We start from the raw sequence: 27,899 nt of genomic DNA, 5'->3' as shown, positions 1-27,899 counted from the left end.
TTAGCTATAGCAGATGTCACAGTTCCTATCCCTTCTGAAGAAGTCATCGGCCATGGCCATGGGCGGTAGGTAGTCCATGCAGTCCGTGCTGGGGCAGGGGAAGTACTGTGGGACCCTGTTGTCCACATGTTGGGAGCCATAGGCAGTGCAGCAGCAGGCAGAGGTGGTGTATGTGGAGGGGGTTTGGCAGGACCATTCCTCTGCAGGGTAGCTGTAAGTCTCGGAGTCCAGAGCAGAGGGTGGGCTGTGGGTCAGTGGGGTGAAAGGAGATAGCTGAGGAGGAGAGCAGCTATAGTTCAACGGGCTGGACGGATCAGCTGAACTGGGGGATCCAGCAGCCTAGAGTTTGAGAGAAAACAAAAGAAAAACCAAAACAAACAACAAAACACAGGATGTTTCAGGGTGCCTTCTGGGGAAATGTGGACAGCTGCCAGAATTTCAATGCTATCACCTTTCTCAGGAGGGTCTGGCTAGCCAGGGAGATGGTTTGGCCCTTGGAAGCTTAAACCCAAGAGGCAGTTCCTGTGACATTAGTGTTAATAGGGAACTTGTCTGCGAGTTACACAACCCCTAGCAGGAACTGGGCTATCCTTTGCAGAAAATCTGCAGATGTGTAGAAAGGACATTCCTCCCTGTTCTGTTCCCCTGGGACACAAAACTTACCAGGCCCTGGTTAAAGCAGTGTGGGACTGGCTGGAAGGCATCTGAGGTGTAGTGTGAGGACGTCTGGAAACCACTGAAGGCTGGGTCTGAGGGTGCCTCTGTCTGAAGACAGGAATCTACCAGTTGTTCCAAATAGCTAGGGCTTTCTTCACAGGAGAGGCAATTTGAAAACTGCCATGATGGACAATAGTTGGGAACAGAAGAGATGGGTTCTGCATCAAAAGGTCCTAGGAGAGAAGGTAAACCAGACAGTAGCAGATTATTCAGTATCTGTCTTCACAAAGGGCAGGTGTTGCCCCAGGTCAGGTTTCAGTATTCTCGTATGTTCAGTAGCCCTATGGATTTAGACAAAGAAAAAGGTCCTTCAAGTTCAGGGTGAATATTCTAGGGAAGCAGACACCTGGAGGAAGATGCTCAAAAGCATGCAAATAACTTGGGGAAATGTAGTCCCTTTGGAAAGCTCCAAAAATCTGTAAATACTGCTGGAAACTCTTCTGGCTCCAGCCGTTTTGGATAGGGATCCAGCTGGAAACTCCCTCAGACTCTTGATCCTCTAGCCTCCCTTCAAATGTCAGCTGTTTACAGACCTAGAAGTTTACCATGCAGTGATTTATGCTTCACAGCTTGGCAGATGGCTTGAGCTTTTGCCTCACCCAGTCTTCAGATGCAAGGTAGCTACAGCTACAGGAAGAAGAGGGTAACAGGAGAACAATTTGCTCTTTCATACTCCAAACAGCCAGTCAGAAGACAAACCTCTGAGCAGACAAAATGCAGCAAGTCAATGATAATGTAGCATTGCATCCACAGAGTGTTATGAGTGAGTTCCTAGAAAGCTGTAGGGTCAGGCTCTCAATGTACTGCAACACTCTTGCTGGGCTATGAAAGCGTATCTGACTTTTCAGAATGATTACCTTTTCATGCTGTGTTCAAATATGGTTAAAAGCAAAGTCTGTCCACATGGAGGGGCACAGGCCTGAAGGCAATGGAACTGCACATAGGTAGAGAGTCACTCAGAGTCCCAACAGTTTGCAAGTTCAGGGTGGCAGTGTTTAGCTGGATGTGGGGAGGAGGAAGTAACAATACATAAACAGATGGAGACTTTCCAGCGTGAAAAAGCTGTGGTATGCCTCACAGTTATTTATTAGCATGAGCAAATTGATTCCTAAATATTGATGTATATATTCAATGTATATATTAATGTATATATTCACACCTGCCCAACCTTTTAGGTCTCTGCTTTGGCTGTAGAATAATTGAAGGATCTGTAAGCTCAAACTGCTGTACCCTCCACCCCTCTCCACTTGCCTTGGATATTCACATACTGGAGGAAGAAACTCTTTGTGTTGCTGAAAACCTGACACTCCTCTCACTCCCATGGATGCTGCCAGGAGAGTGAGAACAGCCAACTGCTGGAGCTCAGCAAAGTGCTCCAGTGCGATCTGACCCTCTAGATCCATTCAGACCCACAGACTGCAGCCTGGAGACGGTGATGCCAGCAATGTTATTCCCTAGGGGATGAGCATCCCTTATTGAAGGAGACCTCGCTCCTTGCTGTAGGGAAAATAAACTGCACAAATGAGAGCATGTGATTGTGCTCCCGAATGGGGTAATATGTACCCTGCTGGCCTCACAGGATCCTCATCTGCATTTCGTGCGCTCCTTTCAGGTGCTGATTGGCTGCATTGCCTGTTATCTGGTGGTGCCTGCCTCAACCAAGGGCTGGAAAGATTCTGGGCTGCGGGAAAAATTGGGAAGGGGGCGGGAAGGGACATGTGGATGGGCTTTGTACCAACCTGGGTGAGGTGGAGACACAGACTCTGGAAACTGGATGCTGCTGCCGCCCCAGGAAACCTGACCAAAGAGAAGGGAAGGAGTTGCAGATACTGTAACACAGGAGAGCGTTCTTCCGTGTGCTGAGGTAAGTCGGGATTTCTCTTCAACATATTTATGTAAACCTTATTTACCTCGTGGGAGTAATACGGAAAACTCCCCTAGCATTAACAGAACAAGATTAATGTGCATAGCATGATTTTTTCTTGAGCCTATAATGGCACTGGAGGAGCACAACACCAACTTGGTGTAAAGCTTTTGATAGAGCACCTTGTTAGGGTGCTCTCCCTATTACTGTTAATTCGGTAGAGATGTGGCTGCCTTTGAAACTAACATGCGCTAATTTCTACGACCACAATCCACAGTGGAAGGATCCCAAAGAATTCGTAGGGATAAATATGATTGAGAGTAGCTAACAAATTGTAGGGATAACTCTTGAAACATGACTAAAGAGAATTGCAGGAATCCCTGTGGCTGGGCGCCAGATTGAATCGCCGTGATTGGGGTTGATTGCATTTGAGAACCAGCTCTGACATTGCTCCCCACTCTAACACAGCTATGTGCCCCTGTGAAACTGGACAGTCTCATTTTGTGAAGGGTGCTGGAAGCTGAAGCAGACAGATCAGTTGTTCTAGGAACCTAACCTGCCGGACTAAAGAAATCTACCACTAAAGCAATAGGAGTTTTGATGCTTGTTGTTTGGGGCAGGATTTTAGTCTGTAAGTACAAATATTGGGTTGGGGTTTTTTCCCCTCAGTTTTAATTCATACAATTTCCATTTAGTTTCCATTATTAAAACTGAGTGGCTCATTTCCATAGCAACAATTTCCTAGCTCATCCCCATGCATTTAATTCATTAAATAGCGGCTATTCTGGGCTGAAAGTACCTATAGGAGTACCCCTCTTCTCTTTGGCCGCAGATACGCAACAAGGCAGACAGAGCTATACCACTGGCAGCAGAAGTTTCCAGGTTCAGCTTTTGTCAGTGCACAGAGGTAGCTTATCCAGCCAGCCCTAACCTATGGGGCCTCTCCAAGACAATGCATACCTTTCGCAAAGCACAAAGGCAACCCTCCTGCGTTGCCCCTTTTTCCTGTGTGGGCAAAACAAACGCTGTGTAAACTCACTATGGGGTGGAAAAAAGAGTTCCATGCAGCCTGTGACATCTGCTGTGATGGAGAGGCTGCTTCTGTTAGGGCTGGAGGGGAGGAGTACCCCAGCATCTCTAAAGCCAAGCAGTTCTGTGCACTGTTCACCCAGGCCTCCCTGCCTGTAGGTTGCAGGCTGATCAACCTTCTGTGCAATCAGCTGCAACGAGGGGCAGGAGTGGAGATACATCTGAAAGCCATCCAAAGCTGTAATGTCATGAACCAGGAAGAAGTAATGATTTACCAACCTCTTTATGCAAATCCCTAAGAGTGGCTGGAGCTAGAGGACTCCTACAAAGACTGGAAAAGTGAGAGAGCGTACGTGTGTGTGTACACACAAAGATCTCCATCCTGTCCTTTAGAAGGGATGGGGCTACGAGCTGCCAGGTGGTACTGAAAAACATCGGAGACCTGAATTTAGTCAAGTATACTTGAATATTATGCTAAGAAGCCCTAATGGAGCACGATGGAGCCCTGCTTAAGGGGTCTTTGCCCATGCTTTGTTTTCCTCCTTTCTGCTAGACGAACATTGGGGCTGTTGCTTCAGCCTGACCAGGCCATATTTTACATGGGGGGCAGTGATCATGGCCTGCCTTGCTTATTCAACATAATGATACTGGAGTTGCTGTTGGACCAAAATTTGCCCATACTGGCCCTTCCATTGCAGAGTAAGTTATGTTTCTGAAGCACCAGTTCTGCTTTCTTCCTGCACTAAAAGCTCATCACCAAAGAGGTGATGATCTGATGTTGTGTTCGGGTCACTGCTGCATTTACCCTGGCTGAATGCTCTTCTCCCCCATATTCCCCAGCCTGCTACACTCAGACAGGCAGCCTACTTGGCCCAGAGATTACAGTCTTGGAGAGAAAGATAAAGAGATAAAGCAGACACCACAAGAGTTTTACTTACTGCTGCAGTGCTCGCTGCTTGTCGTGCTCTTCTCTGCTGCAGTAACTCCTTAACTGTAATCTTTACTCTAACACCTTGATACACTTTGGGCTTTCCTGAAAGAATGTGTGGAAAAAAACACTGAAGATTGGAGACTTTCAAAACCTAGAGCAAATCCAGCATTTTTTTCAGTCATGCTTTACGTGGAGTCTACTTAGATCACACATGATTAACTTGTCATTGATAAATCACTTGTAATCACAGTTTATAGCCTTCTTCAATGCCTGCTTTTCAAGCCTGTGGCAAACAGACATTTCTGGAGAAGATGGTGTTGATTATATTTGGTAATCATATACGTTTTATTCTTTCCTATTGCCTTGTTCTCCCCTTCTACCCCCCCAGGTGTACTAATACCAAGCTCCATCTGGTGCTTGGTGCTTTAACTTATTGCATCTATATAAAATTCCTATCATATTTGTCTCCCTTAGGACCTGAAAATAAATCTGTGAAGCACTTCTGGCAGATGAGGACCAGGAATAAAACAAGGGAAAAGTGTGGGCAGTTACTCAGAGGTCTAAACAAAACCCAAATAAAATGACAGCTTTCATGAATCACTTCTTGCAAAGCCTAGATTATCTCTGTCTTTTGCTCATTCTGTACAACACTCATTGATTTCAAACAAGTATTTAGGATGCCTTTAATCCAGCCAAACCCAATCAGCAATCATCAGTCACTACCTGATGAGGGCTTTTTAGTACAGGAAACGGTGAAGAATTTACCTATTGTGAAAAATCACTTTCACTTGCTCTACTCGCGGTAAAACACTCACAGCTACTCTCTATATTAACCGAACAACATCGCAGGCAGCTGACATTCACACCCTGAAGGAGGCAGCAGAACTCAAACCCACAGGAGGAAACGAGTGCCAAACCTAAACCTGGCCTTCCAGTGCCACCTCTGGGATGTGGAGCAACACACTCTCCAAGGCAGCTGCCCCAAGCGCAGAACGGAGGACATGTGAAGAGATCCTGGCTGCTCTTCAGTGCCCACCTCCTGCACTGCAGGTTCTAGGCACCTGTCTCATCCTCTCACCACAATGCCATGGCTGGCAGGGATGGGACCGAAACAGACACCAAACACCAGTGTTGTTTCGTCCTGCAGTCTGCTGTTCACCAGTGAAGGCAGCAGGTTGCAGGTCTCCTATTGCTGCAGCAAGAAGACAGTGCTGGATTTGCAGGGCCCACCTGCATATGCTCTTCTGCTGTTAACCTTTCCCTACAGCTTCATCCTCCTGTCCGGCCAGCCCTCCTCCTCCTGCCCCCTTTGTACTCCGGGTGAGGACGTGATGTAACAGGCATGCAGGTCCCTCCAGAAAGGTGACAGGCTGAGCAGGGTCTGCCTCGAGGGGAGTTTGCAGAGCTGTGCTCCCAGCAGCTGGGGATTGTTCAACTCATCTTTTTCTGGTTTGTTTCTATTCAACAAACTGAAGACGAGGAAAATGAGGGGAGGGAAGGGTTGAATTTAACAAACCAGGCCTCCCTATAGCCAGGGAGCTACAGCTGCAAGAGGAGTACATGCTACATCCAGCCTCAGCTCTGATCTGCACAGGTAGCACACTATGAGCAACTTAAACTAGCAGATGAGGTAAAGACACATCTGCAACCTAGGGGCTGGGTATCAGAGAGCTCCCACCCCCTGTTCCCATGGCAGAGCTTTGTGCCCCAAGGATCTTGCTTTTCCAGCCCTTTGAGGCCCCAGTGCAGTCTTGTGCAGCTGAAGCATCCAAGAGCAGGGCTGCCACAGCCAGGCTGTGGATGGAAGGGGCAGGGTGATTTAGCTGGGGCTGGGGTTCTAGGAGCAGGGTGGTGAGGGTGTGCTGGGGGTCAGCGTGGGGATCAGGAACAGGGCGACAAATTCATGCTGCGAGTCCGGGTGGGCTTGGGGCAGGGAGCGGCCAGGGCAGGCTGAGGGTCAAGAGCTGCGCGGGGAGGGCACAAAACGGTGGAGGGCGAGGGTGCGGGGACCGCGTCTCCCTCCCGCGCCGCAGGGTTCGGGGCGGCAGCGCCTCCCCCCCGGGGACGGCTGCCGGAGGGCGAGCGGTGCCTCGGCTCCCCCCAGCCCTGCCCGCTGCGCCCCGGCCCCGCCGGCTGCCCCGCGGCGGCGGCCCCTTGGCCGGCCGGGGCTGGCACTTGGCGGGCAGCAGCAGCGCTTCCCAGCCGCCTCCTTCCCTCCTCCTCCCCGCCCTCCCCTGCCGGGTGCTCCTCGCCCGGGAGGCGATTGCCTCACTCGCGAAGTGACCCCGGCGAGCCCCGAAACAGCCCCAGAATGGGGTGGCGGGGGGATACAGGGGGAGAGGCGCAGCCGGGCTTACCGGACATCCTGAGCAGGAGTGGGCAGCACCTCCCCGGGCGCCTGGTGCAGCAGCAGTGGTGGCCCTGGCCCCGGCCCCAGAGCAAGTGAAGGGGGCAAGAGGGGACAGGCTTAAAATTTGGGGGCGAAGGGACCTGCTTGCCTGGCAGCAATGACAGGTGGATCCCGACAATATTATTGTTTTATCCCTACGGGTATAAGTTTGAGTTTTTCTCTCCTAATGCCAAGTATTTAAAACCTCTAGAAACCAATGATTTGACAATCAATGATTGCGCGATACTTTCAATTTGAATATTCAAAGGCTCCACAAAATGGGCTATCTTTTTGTGAAACTGAGCACATCCCCATCTAGCAGAGGGTCTGGGGGAATAAGATTTGGTAGGGCCGCCCTCCCCACCCTTTGCTTTTGGGACATTTGCAGGGTTTTATCCATCTTTCCCCAAACGAAGCAGATGCCTCAAAACTGGCTCAGTATTTTCCCCTCAGATGCACAGGCTGGGCTCCAGCCCTCTCATATTTCATTTGCTACCTGCAGAGAGGACTCTACAAGGGGCTGAGCTGCTTTCTGCATGTTTCTTCCCATTTTAAGGCTAAATACTAAGATTTTGGGGCCCAAATGGCAGTGTGTGGGTGTGGTGGTACACCCTGGACACCCAGGTAGCTGAAGCTACCCAAACCCTGCTTCTTTCCACAGCACACCCTTCCCTCTGCCCAGATACCGGGCTTGTATTGGAGTTTATTTGTATTTTCCCCTAATTCCCCTATTTGCTCTCTTTGCACAAATTGCCCCCCATCTTCTTGCATGCTGCAGTGCTGGCCTGCTCTGTGTGCTGTAAGTGGTGGGGTTTTGGTGTGTGGTAGGGTGGCACAGTTTCTGGATAACCCTTCATCACTATGCAATACTGATGTAGCTGGGAGTTTTAGATTGCATTTAAACTTCTCCCTGGGCACCAGAGTCTCTGCCATGCCCTGGGAATAGCTGGCTGCAGCAGAAAGCAGGCCAGGCTGTTAATAATCTACCAGCAGTGCAGTTTGGCTATTGTTGGCAGCTGAATCTTTTCCTTTAATTGAACTTGGTTTCTGTGGGGAGTGAGTGCAGCTGTGATGCCATTCCTTGTGCTGAAATGTGGGTCTGAATCTCCTTGCTTGGGGTGGCTTTGTAGAGATGCTTCCTATGGACCATTCTGGATAGGAGCTCTCTCTTCCTACCTGTGATGCAGCAAAAGAGAGAGTGGGGGTCACAGGGGAGCACACAGGCCTGCCTAAGAGGTTTGGGACCTGAAGCCCTTGAAGCCCTTGCTGTGGCTGCTGGTGGTGGGAGGGTAGAGCCCTTGGAGGCTGTGGTGTTGTGGGGGGAGCTGGCACTCCCGGGAGCCAGGGTAATGTTTACTTCTGTAACCAGAGACCGCAGAGCAGAGAGCTCAGGCTGCTCAGCTCCAGTCCTGGCTGAGCTGTGTGCCTTAAGGAAACACGAAGCACCCGTGTTTGGGGTGTTCCTGCATGTCCTGGGTTTCAGAGCATTTCCAGGCTCACAGAGCTGGTTAAGAGTTGAATGCCAATGGGTCAAATACTTCCAAGACAACTCAAAAGCTTTCTATCCCTGCTTCTCTCTCAGAGCCTGGTGGAAATACAGCCAGACTGAAGCTGGTGTCCCCATCCATGCAAGGCCCTTGAAGAAGGTACAGCTGAGATTTGCCTCTTTGTCAAGCGACAGCTACAGACAGTGATTCAGGTGGTGCTGTCTGTTGTGGTGTGGAACGATGCTGTGGGCTCATGCAGGTCTCAGGTCTGGGAGCACAGGGGACTGGATGCAGGACAAGGAGACCTGCACACACCTGAGATGCTCTGGGGCTCCTTGCCTTGCCCTGGCCCATGGTCAGGGGAGCAGCTCTGACTGAGCAGATGCCAACCTGGGATGCTCCATGCTGGCTGCTCACAGGAGCCTCTGGTGCCCATGGTCCAAGCATGGGGAGGCGGCTGGGCTCACCTCTCCCCATGCTTAGCAGCATGTGCGGAGGAGTCCTGGTTGATGGCTCTTTCCCTGGGCTGAGCTTTCCATGTCTCCACAGGACCCCACTAGCAAACAGAAGGGCACAGCCCATGGGGATAAGCAGAGGTGAGATCTGAGGCACAGAGAGCAGCTGGAGTTTGCTTTTTCGAGCAGGTCTGAACAAGGCTGGGGAATCAGGAAGTGCTGGGAGGGACCCCAGTCCAGCCAGGACCGGAGCTGGGTGCTCCTGGCCAGCTGTGGACTCTTCCTGAGGCGGGAAGAGCCTAGAACAGCTCCAGGGCTACTGCTGCGGGCTGCAAGCCCCTGTGAATAGAGGCTGTGCTGGGCCCCTGAAGATGTCAAGGGGTCTGCCCAGTATGGTTGCTGTGTGAGCACTGGGGTGCAAGGACATTCCTGGGCTCCAGGAGGAGGGGTGCTTAGGTGGTATCCCTGTACAGGAAAGGGCTTTGTGCAGAGGACTGGCCTGGCTGCTTGGCAGCTCTCTGCAGTGATGCTTAAAAGGGACCCAATATCGCTGCCTCTTTCTAGGGGAAGCGCTGTGTCCCCAGTTCACATTGCCCCACAGAGAGGTGCCTGTAGGCAGCATGGCATGAAGTGATGCTCTGGGCCCGATCCTGAGACCCCGGTGCTGTTTATGATCCCTGGATTGTGCTGAGAAGGCTCCAAATGTCCCATCAGCCTCAGGATTTGAGAAGGGGCAAGGAGGGCCTTATAAAGCATCTCACTGCTACACACTTTCTGGCGCTGGAAAGCTCCTGTTCTTCCTCAGCAAGGATTTGTTGCTGCTTCTGTGGGTGCCAGGCTGGGGGGCGAGATGGGGCAGAGCAGGTAACCTCCACCGGGTCTGGATGCAGCAGGCGGGACTGGCTGCATGTGCGAGGGTTGCGCAGGACTCCTTTGAGTGCGCGTTTGTGGGTGCAGAGCTACCTCTAGTGGCCGTGAGCCCCGGCATAGCCCTGGGACCTCAAATCAGCCTTGGTCCCTGTTCTAGGGCCAGGTGGGTACCTCTTGGCAAGGGGCTGCCTTATGCCCACTGACTCAAGGCTTGTATTTGTCTGGGGGAGCAGCCCTGCGTTTTCTTCGGGCAAAAAGGAAATTGAGGAGGATGTGCTTTGTGCATTACAGGTCAGGCTTCCTTGTGCACAGAGCATCAGGCAGGATGGTGCCCCAATAGTCTGCCAGGCCCTGGTGTAGTACAGTGAGCTTTATTTGGTTGTAGCCTCCCGTGCTATAGGCTCTAATGTGTCATGCATTTGCTACACTGGGCGTAACTGTTGCTCAAGATAATGTCATTGTTCACAGCATGCTGGAGTTAGGAACTAGCATTTATGCCGCTAGGTAACAAGATACCATTACACAGACTCTGCGCTATTAAGGAGGCCCTGCCCCAGCCCCAGCCTTGCTCTTCCTATATGTTTTCTGGTAATGCTCCGTAAGGTGTTTACGGTTCAGAGCAATCTGTTTTCCCAGCACCTGAAAAGAAGTACCGAAGATCCTTGTTTGTGCAGATTTTTTTCAGGCTGTGAATTTTACTTGTAGCACAGCGTGACCATGAGCAATGACTTTCATAAGGCACTAGAAGGCACCACTCTAAGCTAAATGTGGTACATCCAAGTGATTGTATTTCTAAACAGAGCATAAAGCGTTGCACGTTGTTAGCACCCTCTGTTTAAAGGACCATCTTTAGGAAAAAGCACACAAGTAATTAATTTGCTTCAATAATGGTCCATTCTTCTTTTCCTCCAGCTCTTAACCCTCATCAATAAGTTCTCTGGCCTTCATAAGTCCCCCAGATGGGACTTCCATCATCTTTTGCCCAGGCAGAGTTATCATGCAGAGGTGATGTCTCTGAGGACTTCTCTGTTGGGAGGTGGCTCATCCTGGAGGTAAGCTCGTTTGCCACAGGCATGAATGGTGAGAAGGTGTAGGGTGAGGTGGCAGCATAGCTTGGGGAGTAGTGAACATCTTCAAGAGGGTGCAAAGGGTAGGGCTGGGCTCCGGGGATGGCTGGGGTCCAACCTGAGCTTCGGTATGGGGAAATGCTTCCAGATTCATGTGAGGGGAGGCAGTTGGCACTGGCAGGCAGTGCCTGCAGAGGGTCTGAGCATGCACCATCCAACTGGCTGAGGCTGTCAGGTGAGGTCTGCTCCCAGGGCTCTCTCTGCATGGAATCAGGGAGAGAAAGCAAGAAAGAACCCTTAAGAATAAAACCTTGGCACATCTGACCCACCCTGACCCTGCAGAGCCCAGAGTGAATGGAGAAGTGGCATTGGTGGGGACAGGCAACAGATGTTCTAGGATGTTCAAAGGATGTTTCTAGAACCTTAAGGTGCATAATGCAGTAGCTATTTTGGGGAGCAGGGAAAGTTGTTAGTTTAGGAGCTGGTCTCCAGCAGAAAGAGGGGATAATGACATGAAGGATGTGGTCAAAGAGAACAAACGCTGCCCTTCAGCCCTATCCCTTCTGTTGTGTGCTCTGCTGTAGCTGCCTCCTGTAACAGCCACATCCTTCCCACATAAGTCCCTCTGACTTAACCCCAGCTTTAAATCAGGTAAACTTTCATTGGGTGACTGAGAACCACAGACTCACTCACTAGCAGGAAGTGCGTTGTGTCGTTAGGGAAAGATGGCAGGAGAGGAGGCACAGAAGGGCTGAAGAAGGAGCTGGTACCAGCGGTGAGTGGAGTAGCACGGTAATCCCCATACTGGTCTGTGAGATACGGATCCAGAAGTGCTGGGAATCCCGGAGTGGCAGACGAATCACTTGAGAAGGGCTTGGACCCTAGAGGGGATGAGTAGACATCACTGACAAACTGCTTTGTGTTGTGGAAATCCAACTCTGTGGTGAAGGATCTCCTGACACCATAGTAACCAGCTGTGGTAGGTGAGCCTGCAATGGCAAAGAGAAAAAATGGGCTTAAGGGAAGCCATAACAGCAGCACCAAGAGAGCCACAGAGCTACGGCCACCACTGCAGACACAAAGTAGATCTCTTTTCATTCTAGCATCGCCCAGGGCAGGAGTCACTCCTGTCTTCAAGCAGGTGTGTCACCCCAAGGGCTTTTAGCACCTCAGACTGCCCTGATCCAGCTGATGGCCCCCATCTGCAGCAAACCAAGTGTGTTTTGGGAAAGCTTAAAGTATGAGGCCAGAGTTTGCTTCTTCCTTGCTCTGCTACAGCTCTTGGGGAGGAGGATGGTGTTACAGCCTTACACCCCTTTCCCTGACCAAGAGTTTAACAGATTAAACAGGTAAGCTCCTGGTTTCATACTTTCTCTCTGCAGCTTCAGGGGAAACTAGAAGACACAGAGGGAAAAGAAGGGCTTCTGTGTGGCACCTCTACCAAAAGAGATGGGAACTGCTTTAATTACCTTTTTCACCTCTGGGAATGTCATACGAGATTACAGAGGCTTTTCTTTTATTATTGCAGTTCCTGGTTTGACTTTTTCCATTACTTTCCCCCTGGGCTCTCTCTGAGAGGTAGCCCTACTCCACTGCTCCTTTGCGCACTTCATGTCTTTTGGAGGAGAAGAAACAGGAGCAACATCAACTGTCCAACCAATACAGAAGTCATTTATTAGTGGAGGAAAACCTCACCTGGCATTTGGACAAACGATGACTGTGGTGTGCTGATGCTGCCCTGCAAAAGATAAAGATATGTTAAAAAAGGTCTTTTCAAAGCAAGGCAGCTCTCTGAGCGTGTAGTTTGAGAAGGTGTTGGCATCATTCAGGTGCACTATTTGAGTCTTGGTGCTATCAGCATGAAGAGCTTAACTCTAAGATTTCAAGCCTCTGGCCTCTGAGGTATTAGCAGATGTAGGCTAAGAAGAGATTTTGAAGTCTTGTGTAGAGCTGATAACAGTAGAAATATCAAGATAACCGGCTGCTTTTTCATGGGCTGCAGGGTCCCTTAATGCAGGCTTAATGCTGAGCCTTCCGTTTCGGTGTTGGCTCAGAACAGGTCTCAATCAGCTGGTCTCTAAGCCCTTGGCTGGTCAAAACAGGCAGATTCTGCGCTGCCTGTGTCCTAGCCCAGCTCTCTTGTGCTCCATCTACCTGCCACAGAGCTGCATTAGCTGGTCCCTCCTAGCAGAACAAGCAGGCTATGTTTGGAGGCAGTTGCTTCCAGTTCCTATTTGGGTGCTATGAAAGTATTGATAAAAATAATCTCTTGGTCCCTAAGGAAGAATTAGCCTTGAGTGACCCTGGTGCTCATGGTGGCTAATTCCTTACAAGTACTTGGGCAAAGCCATCTGCTCCTCTAGATGAGAGCTCACACACAGAGTTTGGCTGAGTCCTATCTCCTGACTTCCAAGCCCATAGAGCAGAAATACCATGCCCACGGCTGCATTTACTTCAGCTGTGCTGTTGTAGTGGCCAGTGATGGTGACACACTATTTTCAGTTTGCATAGTGCAAACAGGAGGTTCCTGCCATAGCAAGCAACCAAATTTAGAGGTTTAGATTTGAATTAAATTTGCCAGCGCCAGGACTTCCTTTTACTGCTGAGGAAGGTTTGCAGCTGCTCCTTGCTCCATCATGAAAATGAGCTCCGAGCCCACACGAGTCACGCAGGCTGCAGGAGTGGTACGAGGCATCAGGAAGGAGCCCTTTGGCTTGTGGTCAGATGAACGTGTTCATGCTGCAGGGTCAGGCCTTGCACCTGCCTCCAGCTGGGACATTTTTGGCCGCAGACCTCAGTGAGGATCATAGCTGGATATGCACGCTGCCCTGCAAAGCTGAAGCCTCCACATGCAAATCTGGTCTTGGCAGACACCCCTCTCTCAGCATCCATGTCACTTCAGTGCCAGTCTCTAGTATGAAGCGTTCTAAGTTACCAGTGTACCTAAGTTCAGCTTTGATCCTGTGTGTTCAACAGCTACTGAAACTATCTGACTGTGTGTGCACATGCCTGTGGTGCATAGCCACAGAGCTGACATTAGCTGCGAGGGTTTTACTTGCCTTAATTCAATTTCAAGAGCCTCTGCAGCAGCCCATCTTTGGCCTTCATCACATCAGGCACCCACATACTTGCAGAGACCTACATTTCACTTGCCTCCTGGCTCCTTACCAAGGGATGAATGGCTCAGCTTAATTGAAGCACATTAGTTCATTTCCTCCCTGCATTACTTCCTTTCAGTGCCGTGGGATTGGGGTAGCTGGATCTTCTGCACCACATCAGTGTGTCTGTTTAGCATCACTTGTGCCCACAGTATATTCAGCTGCTGATCAGCTTGGTCTCAGCCTTCCTCACACAAGAGCGAGCAGATATACTGGTTAGGGGTACTCCAGAGAGCTGTGTTGCTTCACTGCCTTGGTAACCTGGGAGCGTTGTTCAGCTACAAGGCTGCCTTGGGGGACTAAATGTAAGGTTGCAGGTCAAGACCTGGTCCTGCAGTGGGGACCTATGGTGCCCTTTGACTGTACTTTGGCTTCAGCGTATCTCATCTCCAAACCCAATCTCTAGTACAGCAGCTGGAGTAATAAACATTAACAATAAAAGCAAAGTTTAGCCTAGGCAGAGCACCTCACTGGTTTGCTGACGGCAAGTATGCAGAATGATTTGTTCCTGGCCTCTGGGTCCTGGTGGGCATAGTGCTTCATCTGTGTATCTAGCAGCTTCCTCACCTGAGAAAAGAAGGTAATCCTGCAGAGGGTAATTGCTGGTTCATGCCCACAGTGGGAAACAAGTCAGATCTTCACTAAAGCCCAGGACCTTCTGCCCTGCAGTTGATGGGAACTCAGAAGCCCAGACTGTGTGGGTTTCATCACAATACACGCTGGTTTCCTGTCATTTGATGTATGCAGGGACTAGTTGTCATGAAATTGTTGCTGTTCTGCTGCTTCAGTAAACAGCCCAGTGGCTCACCTCCCATGAACAATGACCTTTCCTTAGCATCATGAATTTCCTCCATAGACCTCCCCTTGCACAACAGCGGCTTACCAATTTTGGAGCAAAGATCATGTTCAAACAAAAGATGCAGCTAAATTACACTGCATCATAAACACACAAAGGGGTGTTCAGTTATCTGCTTTTGATTCTGGATTATATTATGTCAGATAAACAGAGCTGCACATACAGCTGTTCTTTTCATGATACATTCAAGCAAATACAGGCGTTTGCCCTGCACAATAATTTTTTGTGCCTTGTAGGGAATTAGTAACAGGGCTGATACTGCATTAGACAGACACACAACTGCTAAGCTTTGGAATACAAAGCAAAGTGTAATAAAGCAAGCTGCAAGTGGTTTACCGTTCCTAGGGCTTTTTATTGCAGCTGTTGAAGCTGCTTTCTCCAGAAAGAGAGCAGGTAAAGTATGATAGCCATCAACCAGGACCTCTTGTCTCAGTGAGCACAAGCACAACAGTTGCTTCCTGCTGCTCCCCAAAGCAGTCTTCCTAAATGCATCCTGGTGGGAACATGTGTTTCCCAGCGACTGTCCATGGCTCAGGGCAGTCTTCTGCATTTCTGCAGTAGCTGAAGGCTGTGAAGATATCTATGGCTTGATCTTGCTCTGTTTGGTAATGTCCTTGCTGTTCTTCTGCCTGTTTTGTCACAGAGTCAACATGTGGAAGTAACAGCAAAAAAACCACTTGGAAGTCCCTTTGAGGTCTCTTTGTTTTTTGTTGAAAGCAAAAAGCCTGAGGCAAGTGGATGGGGGGGAAAGAGCATCAGCACTGTGTGCTCTGCTGCCGGTAATCTGTGTCTTTGCTCCTGCCCTTTCCTGCCAGGACACAGTTTCAGCAGCTTGACTGCATCTCCTCATCTGTCAGAAGGCCCCATTGCTCCCAGTCAGCCTGGAAGTGAGGTGCTGCTGCTTGATAAAGGTGAGTCTCAAGAGTATGCAGGGAATGGCTTACTATGCTACCGGATGCCATGTGCTGGCATGTGCAATATTGTGTTTTCTGGGCACAGCACTGCTTCTCTGGCTAGTGACTGAGAAAAAACAATGTAGTGCACTATAATTTAGGTTTCCTGTTGCTATAGAACCACTTTAAGAAGAAATCATCTCTAACAAACTGATGCTTGGCCTCTTTCCAGACCATAAAATCACTGCATCTCTCCTGGCACTCTAGTATGCCAGAGAGGAGCTGGAAGCAGCACAGCATTCTGGGAAGAACATCTATTTTTGTGGCACTGAGTTGAGTGTAGCTAGTGAAAAAGGAAGTTGACTTGGAAGGGTGTCATATGCAGGATGTGGAAGCAATGAGAAATTCAGCATTACTGATGTGCTTGGGCAAAACACGCAAAGGACTTCAATCCCTCAAAGGTTCACTAATGTAAAAAATCAAGGAGACATCTGTGACCTTTTGGGGCAAACACGAGTGTTGCAAATGTTTTTTGCTATTCCATGTCGACATTGGCGGTGCCCTGAACTCAACATAAATGCTCTTTAAACCAGAGGATTGCATGACGTGACTTTTCTGGTGCGAAAAAAGGCCTGGGTGGTGGTGGAATGCAAAGTGACTTACACTGAAGTGGGAGCCACTGCTCTGCCTGGATCGTTTCTCAGCAAGAAGGTCCTTGACTGTGTGTTTCACCCGCACTCCTTGGTACACTCGTTTGCCAAAATCTGTAGGGACTAAGGAAATGAAATGGGCGTTAGAGGAGTTTATTGAAAGCATAGGGCAGCTGGAGGAGGCTGTTACGGAAGAAGCAAATTCATTGCCTCTGTATGACAAGTTAGGAAGGGAGCACATAAGACTGCTATTATTAATACAAAATCATCCCTTAGGAGCCAAACACCAAGGCCTGCTCATTTGCCCTACCTTGTATTTCAGCACTGGGTGCCATGTGGTTCCCATGCACATCCCTCTGTGCCAGATATGACTGGCTGAGGGGTTTTGGTTTTAATTTTTCCAAAGAGAGCTCTGGGGGATCTTATGTTTCCCCTTTGGGTCAGTAGAATTTGCTTTAACTGCACAACCCTACTGCTTTCAGCAGAGGTGGTGTTGGTTTAGCCCTTCCCTGCCCTTCTGGAGCTGCTGGCTTTCAGCACATCCCTCTGGGAGCTTTGATCTCAGCACAGCAAAGGTGGAAATACCCCAGGGAGCTGGAATGGCTCCTCTGAACAGTGATGTGAATCACAGTGGAGGTGTCTGGAAACAGAAAGGAACTGTCTGCTCAGTGTGGTTTGTATCCACAGCGAATACAGACAGGTACTTTGGGACTCTATTGTTTTATCAAGGCTATCAAGGAAGGCACAAAGAGGGGTACAGTGTCTTGGCCATGTCACCCAAGAGGCTGACGGCAGGCCAGGATCCATTTTCTTCACCTGACTAGATTGCAGCACAACCTGTCCATAGGGTCTGTGTGACTTTGGGTATGAGGCATTTGTCCTCTTCCTCTGCCCGGATAAAGCTTTGCACGATCTGCCTCGTGTACAGGTGTTTTGGCACAAGTGAGGGCAGAGAGGTGCAAGGTACAATAATATACAATACAGGTCTTTTATCTTGGCAAGCAGGCTATGCCCGAACAGAGAGCTCACACCTGTGGAGCCAGGGAGGAGTGTCCGTGTGGGCTTTTATTGAGATCTTCCCGAGAAGAGCTTAATTTGAAGCTAATCCCTTGGAAAACACACAGCCGTGTTCTCTGAAGGGAACACAAACAGACATTCCACAGCTGATGTGTTTGATCTTTAAAACTGTGATTTATCGGTTTGCCCTTCTGCTTTTCAGGATGTGTCATTTGGCTCCATTTACTGCTTTCATTCATGTGGCATTGTGTCCCCAGGTGCCCATGAACATTGAGAGGTTACAAAGGGAAGAGTAGAGACGTCAGCCAAGACTAGGCATAAGGCAAATGCATTGCAAGAGACAGTACCCCAAAAGGCTTATGATCAAAATAGAGGTGAACGCTGAGTCTGAATATGAGCCAGTGAGCATCCATGGACAGACTAGGACATGGCTGGAATGGATATCAATTCTCTATGCTGAATCTGGCTTTTTTTGACAGCCCATAGCAGAAATCTCCCTCCTGTAGTCCGTTTCCAGGGCTGTCTTGCTGACAGCGGTGGGAAGCATGGTTAGCTGGTGTGCACATATAGCTGGAGCTCAAAAGCTATGGAAGAGCAGGCATGACTGGCAGAAACAGCTATGCTTTCCACAACAGAAACTTTGCACCTTTGTGTGAGAGTTCATCTAGAGATAGCGTTGATATCTGATGGGAAAGTCTCAACTGTATAGCACAGTCCATTGAGCTCCATCGTGGTTTCATACCTGCGATAAATCGTGCAGCCTTTGCTAGCTGCATCCAGTTGAAGATTCAGGCCTTGATTTAGCACAGAACTGCTGGAGGAGCACTGAAGCCAAGGAGACAGCCTTATATTGAATTTTCAGAATGGGAGTATTTCTAGAAGGGCATCACCAGAAAAGCTGTGAGCAGCTTTCATTCATTTATTCTGCAGCCTGATCCTGCCAAATCCCACAACCTCCTGTATGAACTGACCTTGCTTCTCTGTGACCTGTTCTAGAACTGTCTGATGCTCTGCACTTCTGCACTCCTGTTTTCCTGATGTATTTACTATGGTCTAAAGACTTTAGAAAAACACTTCCACACATCCTTACTTTTACACATGGGTGCTATTGAAGTTACTTCACTCATATGCTCACAGTTATTCATCTGCTCAGATTCAGAAGTAATAAAAGTAATGGCTCTGCCCTCTAGCCCTGTTTTTAACTTAGCAGTCCAGCCCCACATAACTAAACCTATTGCTTTCAGTGAGTTATTTATCAGGATCTGATGCTGAGCTATTGAAAGTCCAGATAACTCTGCTGTTGCCAGTACTGGGGAAGAGAACGCTCATTCAGGCCTGAGTTTATATAATTTTCAGGCAAATTGAGTCATATAATTTTGATCTGACATCATTTGTGGAAAATACTGCATTGTGAAGGAATATAAATTCAGCCTAGTGAAGGCAGAACATGCTAATAGATCCTATTAAATTATTGTGACATTAAAGATGCCACAAATCAATTTTAGAAAATCCTTTCTGATTTTGTTTTAATATGAGCGAGCCTAAGGACAACACGGTATGCTCTTTCCCTGATATTTCCATGGAGACTTCTATTTACGCTTGTGAAAAGGTGCTGAAACTCACCTGTTTCCATTGTCACTGCTGACAAGTCCCAGCTCTTGGACTCTGCAGGACTTTGTAGAAGGGCTGTCCGTCACGAACTTCCCAGTGCAGGGTGAAGTCTGTGCTCATACTCCACTGGTAAAGATCCAGCTGAGCCTGATGGAAATATGTTTTTGACAATTTAGTGATATCTCCATGATACCTTGTTTGGGATTTGCTTAAATGCAAATCTCTTGATGTGTGTTTCACTCCAATTTGCATGGTCAGTGCGGATCATTCCCAAAGAGTCTCTTTCCCGTCTGAGCGGACATTTTATGGACGAAAACTGAAGTTTACCAACAGAAAAATCCTAGGTTAAAGTGGAAGGCTGGTATGGTTTGCAGCGATGGGCCATGCCCTTATAGGTGAGGAATGGACCTGCTGGAAAAAAAAACCTGGCTGGAAAAGCAAGGCCTGGGACAAGAGCATCTTGTCATGTGTAAGTGTGAGATATCCATGTGCTGTTGAAGATGAACACAGCGGGGCTTACTCTGAGAGTGGTACTGTCTCGTGCACTACACAATCAAAACTGGGTCTTTGAACACTGTGAACCCAGGAAGCTTTGCATGTCATTGGCAGCACCTGTGAGGAGAGGAGAAACACTCAGCCAGGGATGCATGCTCATGGGACCAGCTGGAGCATCCTTTAGCAACCCGACATGCTCCTGGCAGGGGGGGAAGCCAGGGTTTGGCTCTCAGTTATCAAGCAAGGGCTCCTCTTTCTGAAAGTCTGGGATTAGTCTCCATTGAGATGCCAGGAAGGGAAACAGCAGCCAGCAAATGACCTGTTTTTACAATGCTGCCAGACCCAGATTAAAGGGACTTTTGGGCAGGCCTGCTATAACCATTCCTTTGTTCCCAGCCTCCAAATGGTAGCAAGACTGTTTCTGCAAAACAAGAAGCAGAGTTAAGCCTGAACATTCTTATTTAAGCCTAGTATCTTATATCCTAGTTCCGAAACATCCACATTTGCTGTAAGAAAGCCATTTTCCCTGCAACAAGGTTAGCACAACCTGTCAATGCACTGAGGATAGGATTTTGGTGAGGCAGATGATCTCTAGAGCGTTTTGTATACAAGCAGAGCGGGCACAACATTGCTGTGCTCATTTTACATGAGCAGGACAAGACTGGTGCCAATCTGTTCTTCATAATGAAATATTTCTCCTTTTGTGAAGTCTGCTGCCAGCTTGAGGGACTATCAGGTAAGATCTGTCCCTCTTTGTAATTCTTTGTACTTTGCCCAGTGCTGGCCTAGAGATTAATTTGGCTTGCCATATGTACTTAAAATGCAAAGAGCAGCAGCCAGCAAAGGCTGCATCTACTCAGGCCATTGAGGCAAGTGGAGAAGGCAGAGCATAAATAACATCCTGAATAATTCCCAGTATTCTTAACTTGCAGAACCGCTCGGGTGTTCTGCCCGCTCAGACATGGAGCTCAGGACCAAGAGGACATCACCCAATCAAGCTACCATGTACCAACTCTTTTACCATGCATATGTGCCCTTACATAAGACAAGTCCTATTGTGGTCCATCCATTCTTAGCCACCCTGTCCGGGTACCCCCAGGTATCTTGGGTTTGACTGACAGGTAACAGAATGGGCAGGAAGCACCAGGCAGGTTGGGGATGTGTGGGCAGATGTGAAGCCCAACAGAAGAGGGCTGTCTGTGCTTTATCAGCAGGAGGCTTAGTTTGCCACCTGCTTCCTGGCAGGCTTCCCAGATAGTTTTGGCTTCTGTGCTGGATATTTATACACTTTGGTTAGGATATGCAGGTTAAATCCCAGCCCCATTCAAGCTCATGGCTTTGCACTGTCTAGCCTGGCCAGGTGTTTTCTGTACCGGTTATAAAACAACTACATTGAAAGCAACAGATCCTGCAGAAAACAAACAGAGATAAAATAATAATACTACTAAAACCCCAACAAACAGATCCAGATTCTAACTGGGTCAATTTGGGCACGTACGTCCCATTCACATCAGAGGGGAGAGTTGGTGTGTATGACAGCAGTGACAGAAGCCATTGTGTATTAGCAAGGCACTCTTTGTGGCACATTTTATACAATTTTATTTGGATTTAGCGTGGCATTTACCTGTGCCAAAGCAAACGTTGAGATTTGTGTCTCCATTTGGTGTTACAAAAGCTTGGAACAGCAGTTGTAATGGTCAATGTATATTTGTTTAATTCAAACTGTCATTTCAGTTACTGAGTAAAGAGAGTATGTTGCATTATCTCACAGCAGGAGCTGCAATCCTGATGTGTTTTGTGTTTGGTGCTTGGGTGGGATGCTCAGTCATGTGGTTTTGACCGCAGCCTTTGCACTGTGAGGACTCTCTTGTTTAGGCAAGGAAGCATTCTGGAGCCACAGCAAATTAACGTATGTGGCAGTAGCAAACGCAAATGTTATCATACCAAGTGGTTCCCCGAACCAAACGGGTTTCCCAAAACTAAACGCCCTTTAATCCCAAAAGGACTTCGTTCGCCGGTCAGCCCCAAAGCGGGTCGGAACCTTTGTGAGCCAGCTCCGCTTTCCGGCGGGCCCTCTCGGCCGCTGTACGCGCGCCTCCAGCTCCTGCGCGCTGATTGGTTAGGGCTCGGCGGGGCTGCTGCCATTGGAGGGGCGGTGCAGTCCGTTGGGTTCCGGCGCCCCCCGGCGGGGTAGGGCCGGACCGTGAGTGCGGCGTCTCCCGTGCTCCGCTCTGCCCGGGACTCCCGCGGCTCTGGCCGCCGCTTCGGTGCCGCTGGGCCCGGCAGTTCCGGACGGTGCGGGGCCGCCGAGGCCTGCCGGACAACGCCGGAGCAGCTCGTGGCCGCGGCGGTGCGGTAAGCCCGTGGCGTCTCCGCACTGCCCTGCATCCCCGGCCATGGCGCCCGCGAAGGCCGGCGGCAAGGGTGCCTTGATGCTGCAGTGCGAATGGGAGCTCTGCTCCTACGTGGCCTCGCAGATGGAGGAGTTTTGCGAGCATGTGGCCCAGCACCTGCAGCAGCATCTTGCCAAGGAGCGTCGGGACGAGATGGACCCTCTCGGTAAGGCGCTGACAGCCTCGATCGCTGCTCTCCCGCTTGTATGAGCTATTGCGTTGTGCGAGGATCCTCTCCCCGAGGAGAGCAGCGCTGCTGCTGCTGCTGGACTGCATGGAAAAAGCTGTGGTGTTCTCTGTGTGCTGCAACCTGAGCTTTACTTGGAAAGTTTCCACCAGGCTGTTACAGCATGAATATTTCCTGTTTTCTCAGGGTGTAAATGTTATATCTCATTAACATCTGCCTGTTGCAGAGGAGTACACGTGTTTGTGGCAGGAATGCGGTTTCTGTTCCCTGGAGAGCTCAGCTGACCTCACTCGCCACGTCTATTTCCACTGCTACCACACCAAGCTGAAGCAGTGGGGGCTGCGGGCCCTGCAGAGCCAGTCAGATGTGAGCCATTGCCAGCTGGATTTCCAGAGCCGCAATATCATCCCTGAGATCCAGGAAAACTTCCTGTGCCTGTGGGAGTACTGTGAGGTGAGAACAGAGAACCCAGTTTCACTTTTGTATATTTCGTCTTTGATGGTGCAGCCAAGGGAAGGAGAGCTGGTTTTGTCTTGCATGCCTGCCTGTATTTGTGCCCGTGTGAAAGAACCTGTTGTGCTCAGGCTGATCTCTTCACCCTGTTTTCTCTGGCCTTGCTCCCAAACAGAGATCATTTGATAATCCCGAGTGGTTCTATCGGCACGTGGAGGATCACAGCTTCTGTTCAGAGTACAAGGCAAGAGGGAAGGAGAACCATGTGGTCCTCTGTGGCTGGAAAGGTTAGTGGGTGCATGCAAGGCCTCTCTAGAGAGCTTTGCACAGGGCTGGATTGCAAATGATGTCCGGAAACATTAGGGATCACATTAGTGATCTCACATTAGTGATCTCACATTAGTGATCTCACATTAGTGATCTCACATTAGTGATCTCATCCTGCTGTGACTCTTCTCTGGGGGCTTTTTGATCTTTGCTAACCAGAACAGAAGCAAGAACCCTGCCATTCAGTCAGGTTGCAGATCATGGCCCGTGTGTGAAGGATCTTAATGGCATTCTGTTGTTTCTATTCAGACTGTGACTGCACCTTCAAGGGGCGCTGCAAACTGCGGGAGCACTTGCGCAGCCACACGCAGGAGAAGGTGGTGGCCTGTCCTACCTGTGGGGGGATGTTTGCCAACAACACCAAGTTCTTTGACCACATCCGCCGTCAGACTGCACTGGACCGTAAGCTCCTGTGGGTGGGTTGTAAGCAGTCCTCTGGCTGGGTTATTTGGTTTCCTAGAGATGCCTCGTCTCTGTAAGCAAAGGGCACGAGTGTGCTTGGAAGAAGCCTGGCCTCTCTGATGGCTGGGAACTCAGACACTGCTGCAGGCAGAGCTGTTCCTCCTATAAGGACCGGGGCAAAGTCAAAGGCAGCAGATGGGCTCTTGCAGCAGCACTGGGATTTGCTTGTTGAGTTCCTTTGTGCTGTGCTGATGTGTGTGTGTGATGGTTGCTCCCCAGTTCTTGCACTGGCAGCACAAGGAGGCTGTGCAAAGGGGAGGCAGATTGGTCTTCGCAAGTGATTTTGCCTCTATAGTCAGTATCTGCTATCTCTGCCTGGAGAGAAGGATTCCCAGTTGCACTGTAGCTGCCTCTTTTTCTCATTTGCTGTTCTTCGTGCTGTTCTCTCTGCTCTGATCTCTTTTCTCACCACCCCCTCCTTTTTCTCCCTGCCCCTGATGCTACAGAGCAGAGGTTTCAGTGTTCTCACTGCTCCAAGAGGTTTGCCACAGAGAGACTGCTCCGTGACCATATGAGGAACCATGGTGAGTAAAGATCCCTTCTCCCAGCTGAGGCCATGAAGAGTATGTGCTCTTCCCTGCTTTGTGGTAATGTTTTCCACCCACTCTTTCACACAGTGAACCATTACAAGTGCCCAATGTGTGACATGACCTGCCCCCTGCCCTCTTCCCTGCGCAATCACATTCGTTTTCGGCACAGTGAGGAGCGCCCATTCAAGTGTGACTATTGTGACTACAGGTGAGGACCAGGGTTTTCCATCTTCCCACCCTGGTGGTGGAGAAGCACCCAGAGGTACCTGTGTGTGTCCTTCACAGTGTTCAACTTTGTTCCATTATCATTTCCTTTTAGTTGCAAGAATCTCATTGACTTGAGGAAACATCTGGAAACGCACAGCAAAGAGCCAGCCTATCACTGCGAGTTTGAGGCTTGTAGCTTCACTGCACGTTCCCCCTGCTCCATCAAACTGCACTGCCGGAAAGTCCATGAGGTACAAAGAGAAGCATGAGTTAAAAAACTAGTCATGTGAAGTGCCCCAGGCTGACCAGGGCTGTAGGAATGTGAGGTCAGGTTGCACTCCTCTCTTATTGTTGCAGTAGTACGTCCTATCAGCCTTCTCAGAGAACCTGATTCATCCTTCCAGGCCTGCCGATCAGGCTCATGGGGTATTCACATCCCTTTCTCTGCCCTTCAGGGTGACTTTGAGCCCCGGTACAAGTGCCATGTCTGTGACAAGTGCTTCACACGTGGAAACAACCTCACTGTCCACCTCAGGAAGAAACATCAGTTCAAATGGCCCTCGGGACATCCTCGCTTCAGGTACTGCCCAGCCTTAGCTTCTCATTACCTCCTCTCTAGTGCAAGAGGCAGCTAAAACCACATCCTGTGTCTTCCTGGAGCAGAGACCTGGCAGTGCTTGGGCTCTGATATTTACCTGTAATGTGCTCAAGACCCATGTACTTTTAGGGTTTTTATCATACTTGCACAATATCATGTATGAAGTACTGGCCATTGCAACCAGTGTGCAACTTCATAGTGCCGCTTCCCTTCCTTGGCTGCAGCTTCAGGCTGCTACCTGTCTTGTGGGAAAGGGCTGTAGTGTGAGTGGCTCCATCACCCCTACCTATCTCTGCTCAGGTACAAGGAACATGAGGATGGCTACATGAGGCTGCAGCTGGTGCGTTACGAGAGTGTGGAGCTGACAGAGCAGCTGCTGAAGGACAGAGAGAAGCGGGGTGAGGCACTGGATGGCTCAACGGAGTGTGTGGTGCTTTCTGAGGGTGAGGGCAACCTGCAGGGCATCATTCTGGAGGCCTCAGCAGAGGCTCAACCGGCTGAACACTGTGTTCCTGAGCTGCAGGTGACCCAGCTACCCTCAGCCTCTCGCTGTGCTGACAGCCCTGAGCCAGCACGGCCCAGTGTCTTCCCAGGAGCAGCAATGTCATCAGGGAAAGAACCGGGCACCCCAGCCAACCCCATCATCCATGTGGTGAACAGGACCAATGAGCATGGGGAGGCTGAGACTGTGTATTATGTCATGGCCAGCACCTCCTCAGAGGAGCAAGTGGCAGCAGCCAGTGGGCTGGCTATGGAGCTGGAGGAGAATGTCATGGACCGCCTGCAGAAGACAGCTGAGGAGCTGGGCATCCAGATCGTGTGAGGCGCTACCTGCCTCTCTGCATGCAGAAAACTTGGGCCTCCATGGGATGTGCTGGTGGGGCAGGTTGAGAAGTGCTTGAGGGAGAGGGCTGAGCTTTTCTTCATCTGCCTGCAGCTGGCAAATTTCCTCCTCTGCTGCCCCAGCCTCAGTGGCTGCTGGTTCTGGTCAGCACAGGGAGAGGGGAAGGACAGGTCTCTCAGTTGTGGTCAAGTGATCTGAGCTGGAAAGAGCTGTCTGTCTCCTCCTTGGGGGGATTAGGGACTAGCAAGCCTCTCCCACCCTTCCAGGAGGTTTGACATTTGCCTGTCACAGTGCTTCCCCTCTTGGTCACTCTTTGGTGATGTGGTCCCTGCTGCTGTGCAGCTAAGTTGTTAGCACTTGCTGAGCCTGGTCCTCAGCAAGGATCTCCCCAGGCAGGATGGCGTGCTGAGCAGACACCAGCTGGAGCCTCTTCCCTGGGGAGATGTGTGGCACATTGCAGAGCTGTTCTCCACAATCCGTACTTTGTTCTCCAGGGGTGGCATGTTCTCTGTTTGCCTTCATCGGTACTTCCCTGCACATCACCTCTCCTAGGTCGTTCAGCTGGTGCTGTTGGTGGTGTTTACACCACTGGTCCCATTATGCTGCACTGATCCCTGGGAGGAGAGGGCTGGAGGTACTGTCCCTTGCAGGCTACTGCAGCACTGGGGAATTGGAAGCTTTTTTACTGCATTTGTCCTCTGGGTTTCTCCCCCACATTGGGGTTTGGGCTCCTGGTTGGGCAAAATGTTCTCTGGCAAGACAAATAAAAGTCAGACTGCTAAGCCAGTCAGTGTTTGGTGTCTGTTTCAGCCCCATCCCTGCCAGCCATGGCATTGTGGTGAGAGGATGAGACAGGTGCCTAGAACCTGCAGTGCAGGAGGTGGACACTGAAGAGCAGCCAGGATCTCTTCACATGTCCTCCGTTCTGCTGCTTGGTGCAGCTGCCTTGGAGAGTGTGTTGTTCCACATCCCAGAGGTGGCACTTGAAAGCCAGGTTTCGCTTTGGCATTCTTGTTGCCTGCATGGGTTTGATTTTTGCTCTTTCAGGGTGTAAATGTCATCTGTCTGCCATGTCTGGGCTTGTGAGCAGAGCCAGCTTGCCCTTCCTCAAGTGAATTGGATGAGGACAGTGTGATGCTAGTGTCCCTGGAGTGACACTGGCCCTCACCACCCTGTGTGTGGAGGGGATGTGCCGAGATAAAGGCAGGGAGGCACTTTGCTGATACGGGGCTGAATGCTGAATTCCCTCTCTTCTTCTCAAGCAGTTCAGCAGAAGCTGATGGAATTTCAGGTTAATGGAGGAAATCACTTTATACTAAACCCCTGGCCATCTGCTCACTTTCCAATTACAAACACTGGGTGTGATTTGTGGCTGTGCCCTTGGGATGGGGTGATGAGAGCAGCCCCTTGTGTCCTGAGTGAGGGGCAGCATGCTCTGCAGTTGCTAGTAGGGAGCAGGGATGAAGCTGGCAGAGCTGCCTGCTGCAAGCTGTGTGGAAGGTTTCCTGGGGCTGAATCCATGTGAACATAGCTAGGGCCATGGGCTGGGCACCTTGTGCCTCAGGGTGAGGCAGGGTAGGAGGCAGCTGGCTGTCCCAGCAGCCCTGACAGCACACACTGCAGGGCAGTGCTAGCTCTGGGTAGAGCATCCCTGTGCTGCTGAAGTGATGTGGCTGGGTCTTGCCCAACCTTTTCTCTCCCTGCCCAGCTCTTGCCGCCCAGTACCTGGCAGAGCTGGATTAAGGATACCTTGAGAGAAGGGCCTTCTGCCAGGTTTCATTCGCAGCACTTCCAGCTTGGCCCTCTTTCCAGCATGCGGGCCTCAGGGCTCTGTTGCCAAAGCTACAGCTGCACCTGCATTATCTTGGACTACAGCACTCCTGCACAATGTGGGTGCTAGGTGTTGGGAGTGAAGACAAGGATGTGGTGACTGGGCGGAGTTGTCCCTTTAAACACTGGATCCAGGGAGGGTAATCTGCCAGAGATTATCTGCCGGGGAGAGGATTGGCATTAAAGGGAATGTCTCCTCCCTTTCCCCTTGTCCTACAGCATGGAAACCAAGTTCACTTTCTCCTGGGGAAGCAGAGAGGGGCCCTTGATTTGAGGGGTAAGGGGAGGAGGGCAGAATGTGCACTATGGGACTGGGCCTCCTCTTCCTCGCTGTGCTGGCTACGCTGGTCTCCTGTGAGGACCCAGAAGGTAACAGGGTGTTTGGGGAAAAGGGGTTTACAGGCTGCCCAGCACTGCTGGCACCTGGCTGGACTGGTCTCCAGCAGAGAGCTAGACCTTTGTCATGCCCCTGTGGTGAGCACAGGGGAAGTTGGAGCTGGTTTGCACAAGAGCTGGGTGCTGCTAGAGGATGCAGTCCTCACCACAGCAGGGTGTGAGCTGAGATGAGCCTTTGCTGGG

At 50.2% G+C, this 27,899-nt stretch overlaps 3 protein-coding genes across 3 annotated transcripts; 1 reads left to right on the top strand and 2 right to left on the bottom strand.

Annotated features, from left to right (window-relative positions):
- POU2AF3 (POU class 2 homeobox associating factor 3) lies at positions 1–4,951 on the bottom strand (the record flags this gene model as incomplete). Its single annotated transcript, XM_080631650.1, has 5 exons — positions 1–339; positions 664–890; positions 2,457–2,514; positions 4,549–4,692; positions 4,904–4,951. The coding sequence occupies 5 exons, from the start codon at positions 4,949–4,951 to the stop codon at positions 1–3; spliced, it is 816 nt and encodes a 271-aa protein (XP_080487776.1).
- Positions 4,952–10,667: 5,716 nt separating this feature from the next.
- Positions 10,668–21,877, bottom strand: POU2AF2 (POU class 2 homeobox associating factor 2; the record flags this gene model as incomplete). Its single annotated transcript, XM_080631649.1, has 6 exons — positions 10,668–11,069; positions 11,503–11,798; positions 12,505–12,547; positions 16,380–16,489; positions 19,832–19,910; positions 21,434–21,877. The coding sequence occupies 6 exons, from the start codon at positions 21,875–21,877 to the stop codon at positions 10,668–10,670; spliced, it is 1,374 nt and encodes a 457-aa protein (XP_080487775.1).
- On the top strand, positions 21,685–26,199 carry HINFP (histone H4 transcription factor). Its single transcript, XM_080631692.1, has 9 exons — positions 21,685–22,048; positions 22,296–22,522; positions 22,698–22,809; positions 23,099–23,251; positions 23,758–23,835; positions 23,929–24,049; positions 24,161–24,299; positions 24,504–24,628; positions 24,947–26,199. Exons 1-9 carry the CDS (start codon positions 21,886–21,888, stop codon positions 25,467–25,469), a joined length of 1,641 nt encoding a protein of 546 aa, XP_080487818.1. The 5' UTR covers positions 21,685–21,885; the 3' UTR covers positions 25,470–26,199.
- The last annotated feature ends 1,700 nt before the right edge of the window (positions 26,200–27,899 follow it).

This window comes from Psittacula echo (genome assembly GCF_963264785.1).
Source record: "Psittacula echo genome assembly, chromosome: 18".
Lineage (NCBI taxonomy): Eukaryota > Metazoa > Chordata > Aves > Psittaciformes > Psittacidae > Psittacula > Psittacula echo.
The sequence above is the reverse complement of the archived record's forward strand: the minus strand, read 5'-3'. Positions and strand labels throughout refer to the sequence as shown.

Coding starts and splice junctions, on each gene's coding strand:
- HINFP (XM_080631692.1), top strand. CDS start 21,886: ATGGCGCCCGCGAAGGCCGGCGGCAAGGGTGCCTTGATGCTGCAGTGC. Junction 23,252..23,757: donor CCGTCAGACTGCACTGGACC/GTAAGCTCCTGT, acceptor CTGATGCTACAG/AGCAGAGGTTTCAGTGTTCT. Junction 23,836..23,928: donor TGACCATATGAGGAACCATG/GTGAGTAAAGAT, acceptor TCTTTCACACAG/TGAACCATTACAAGTGCCCA.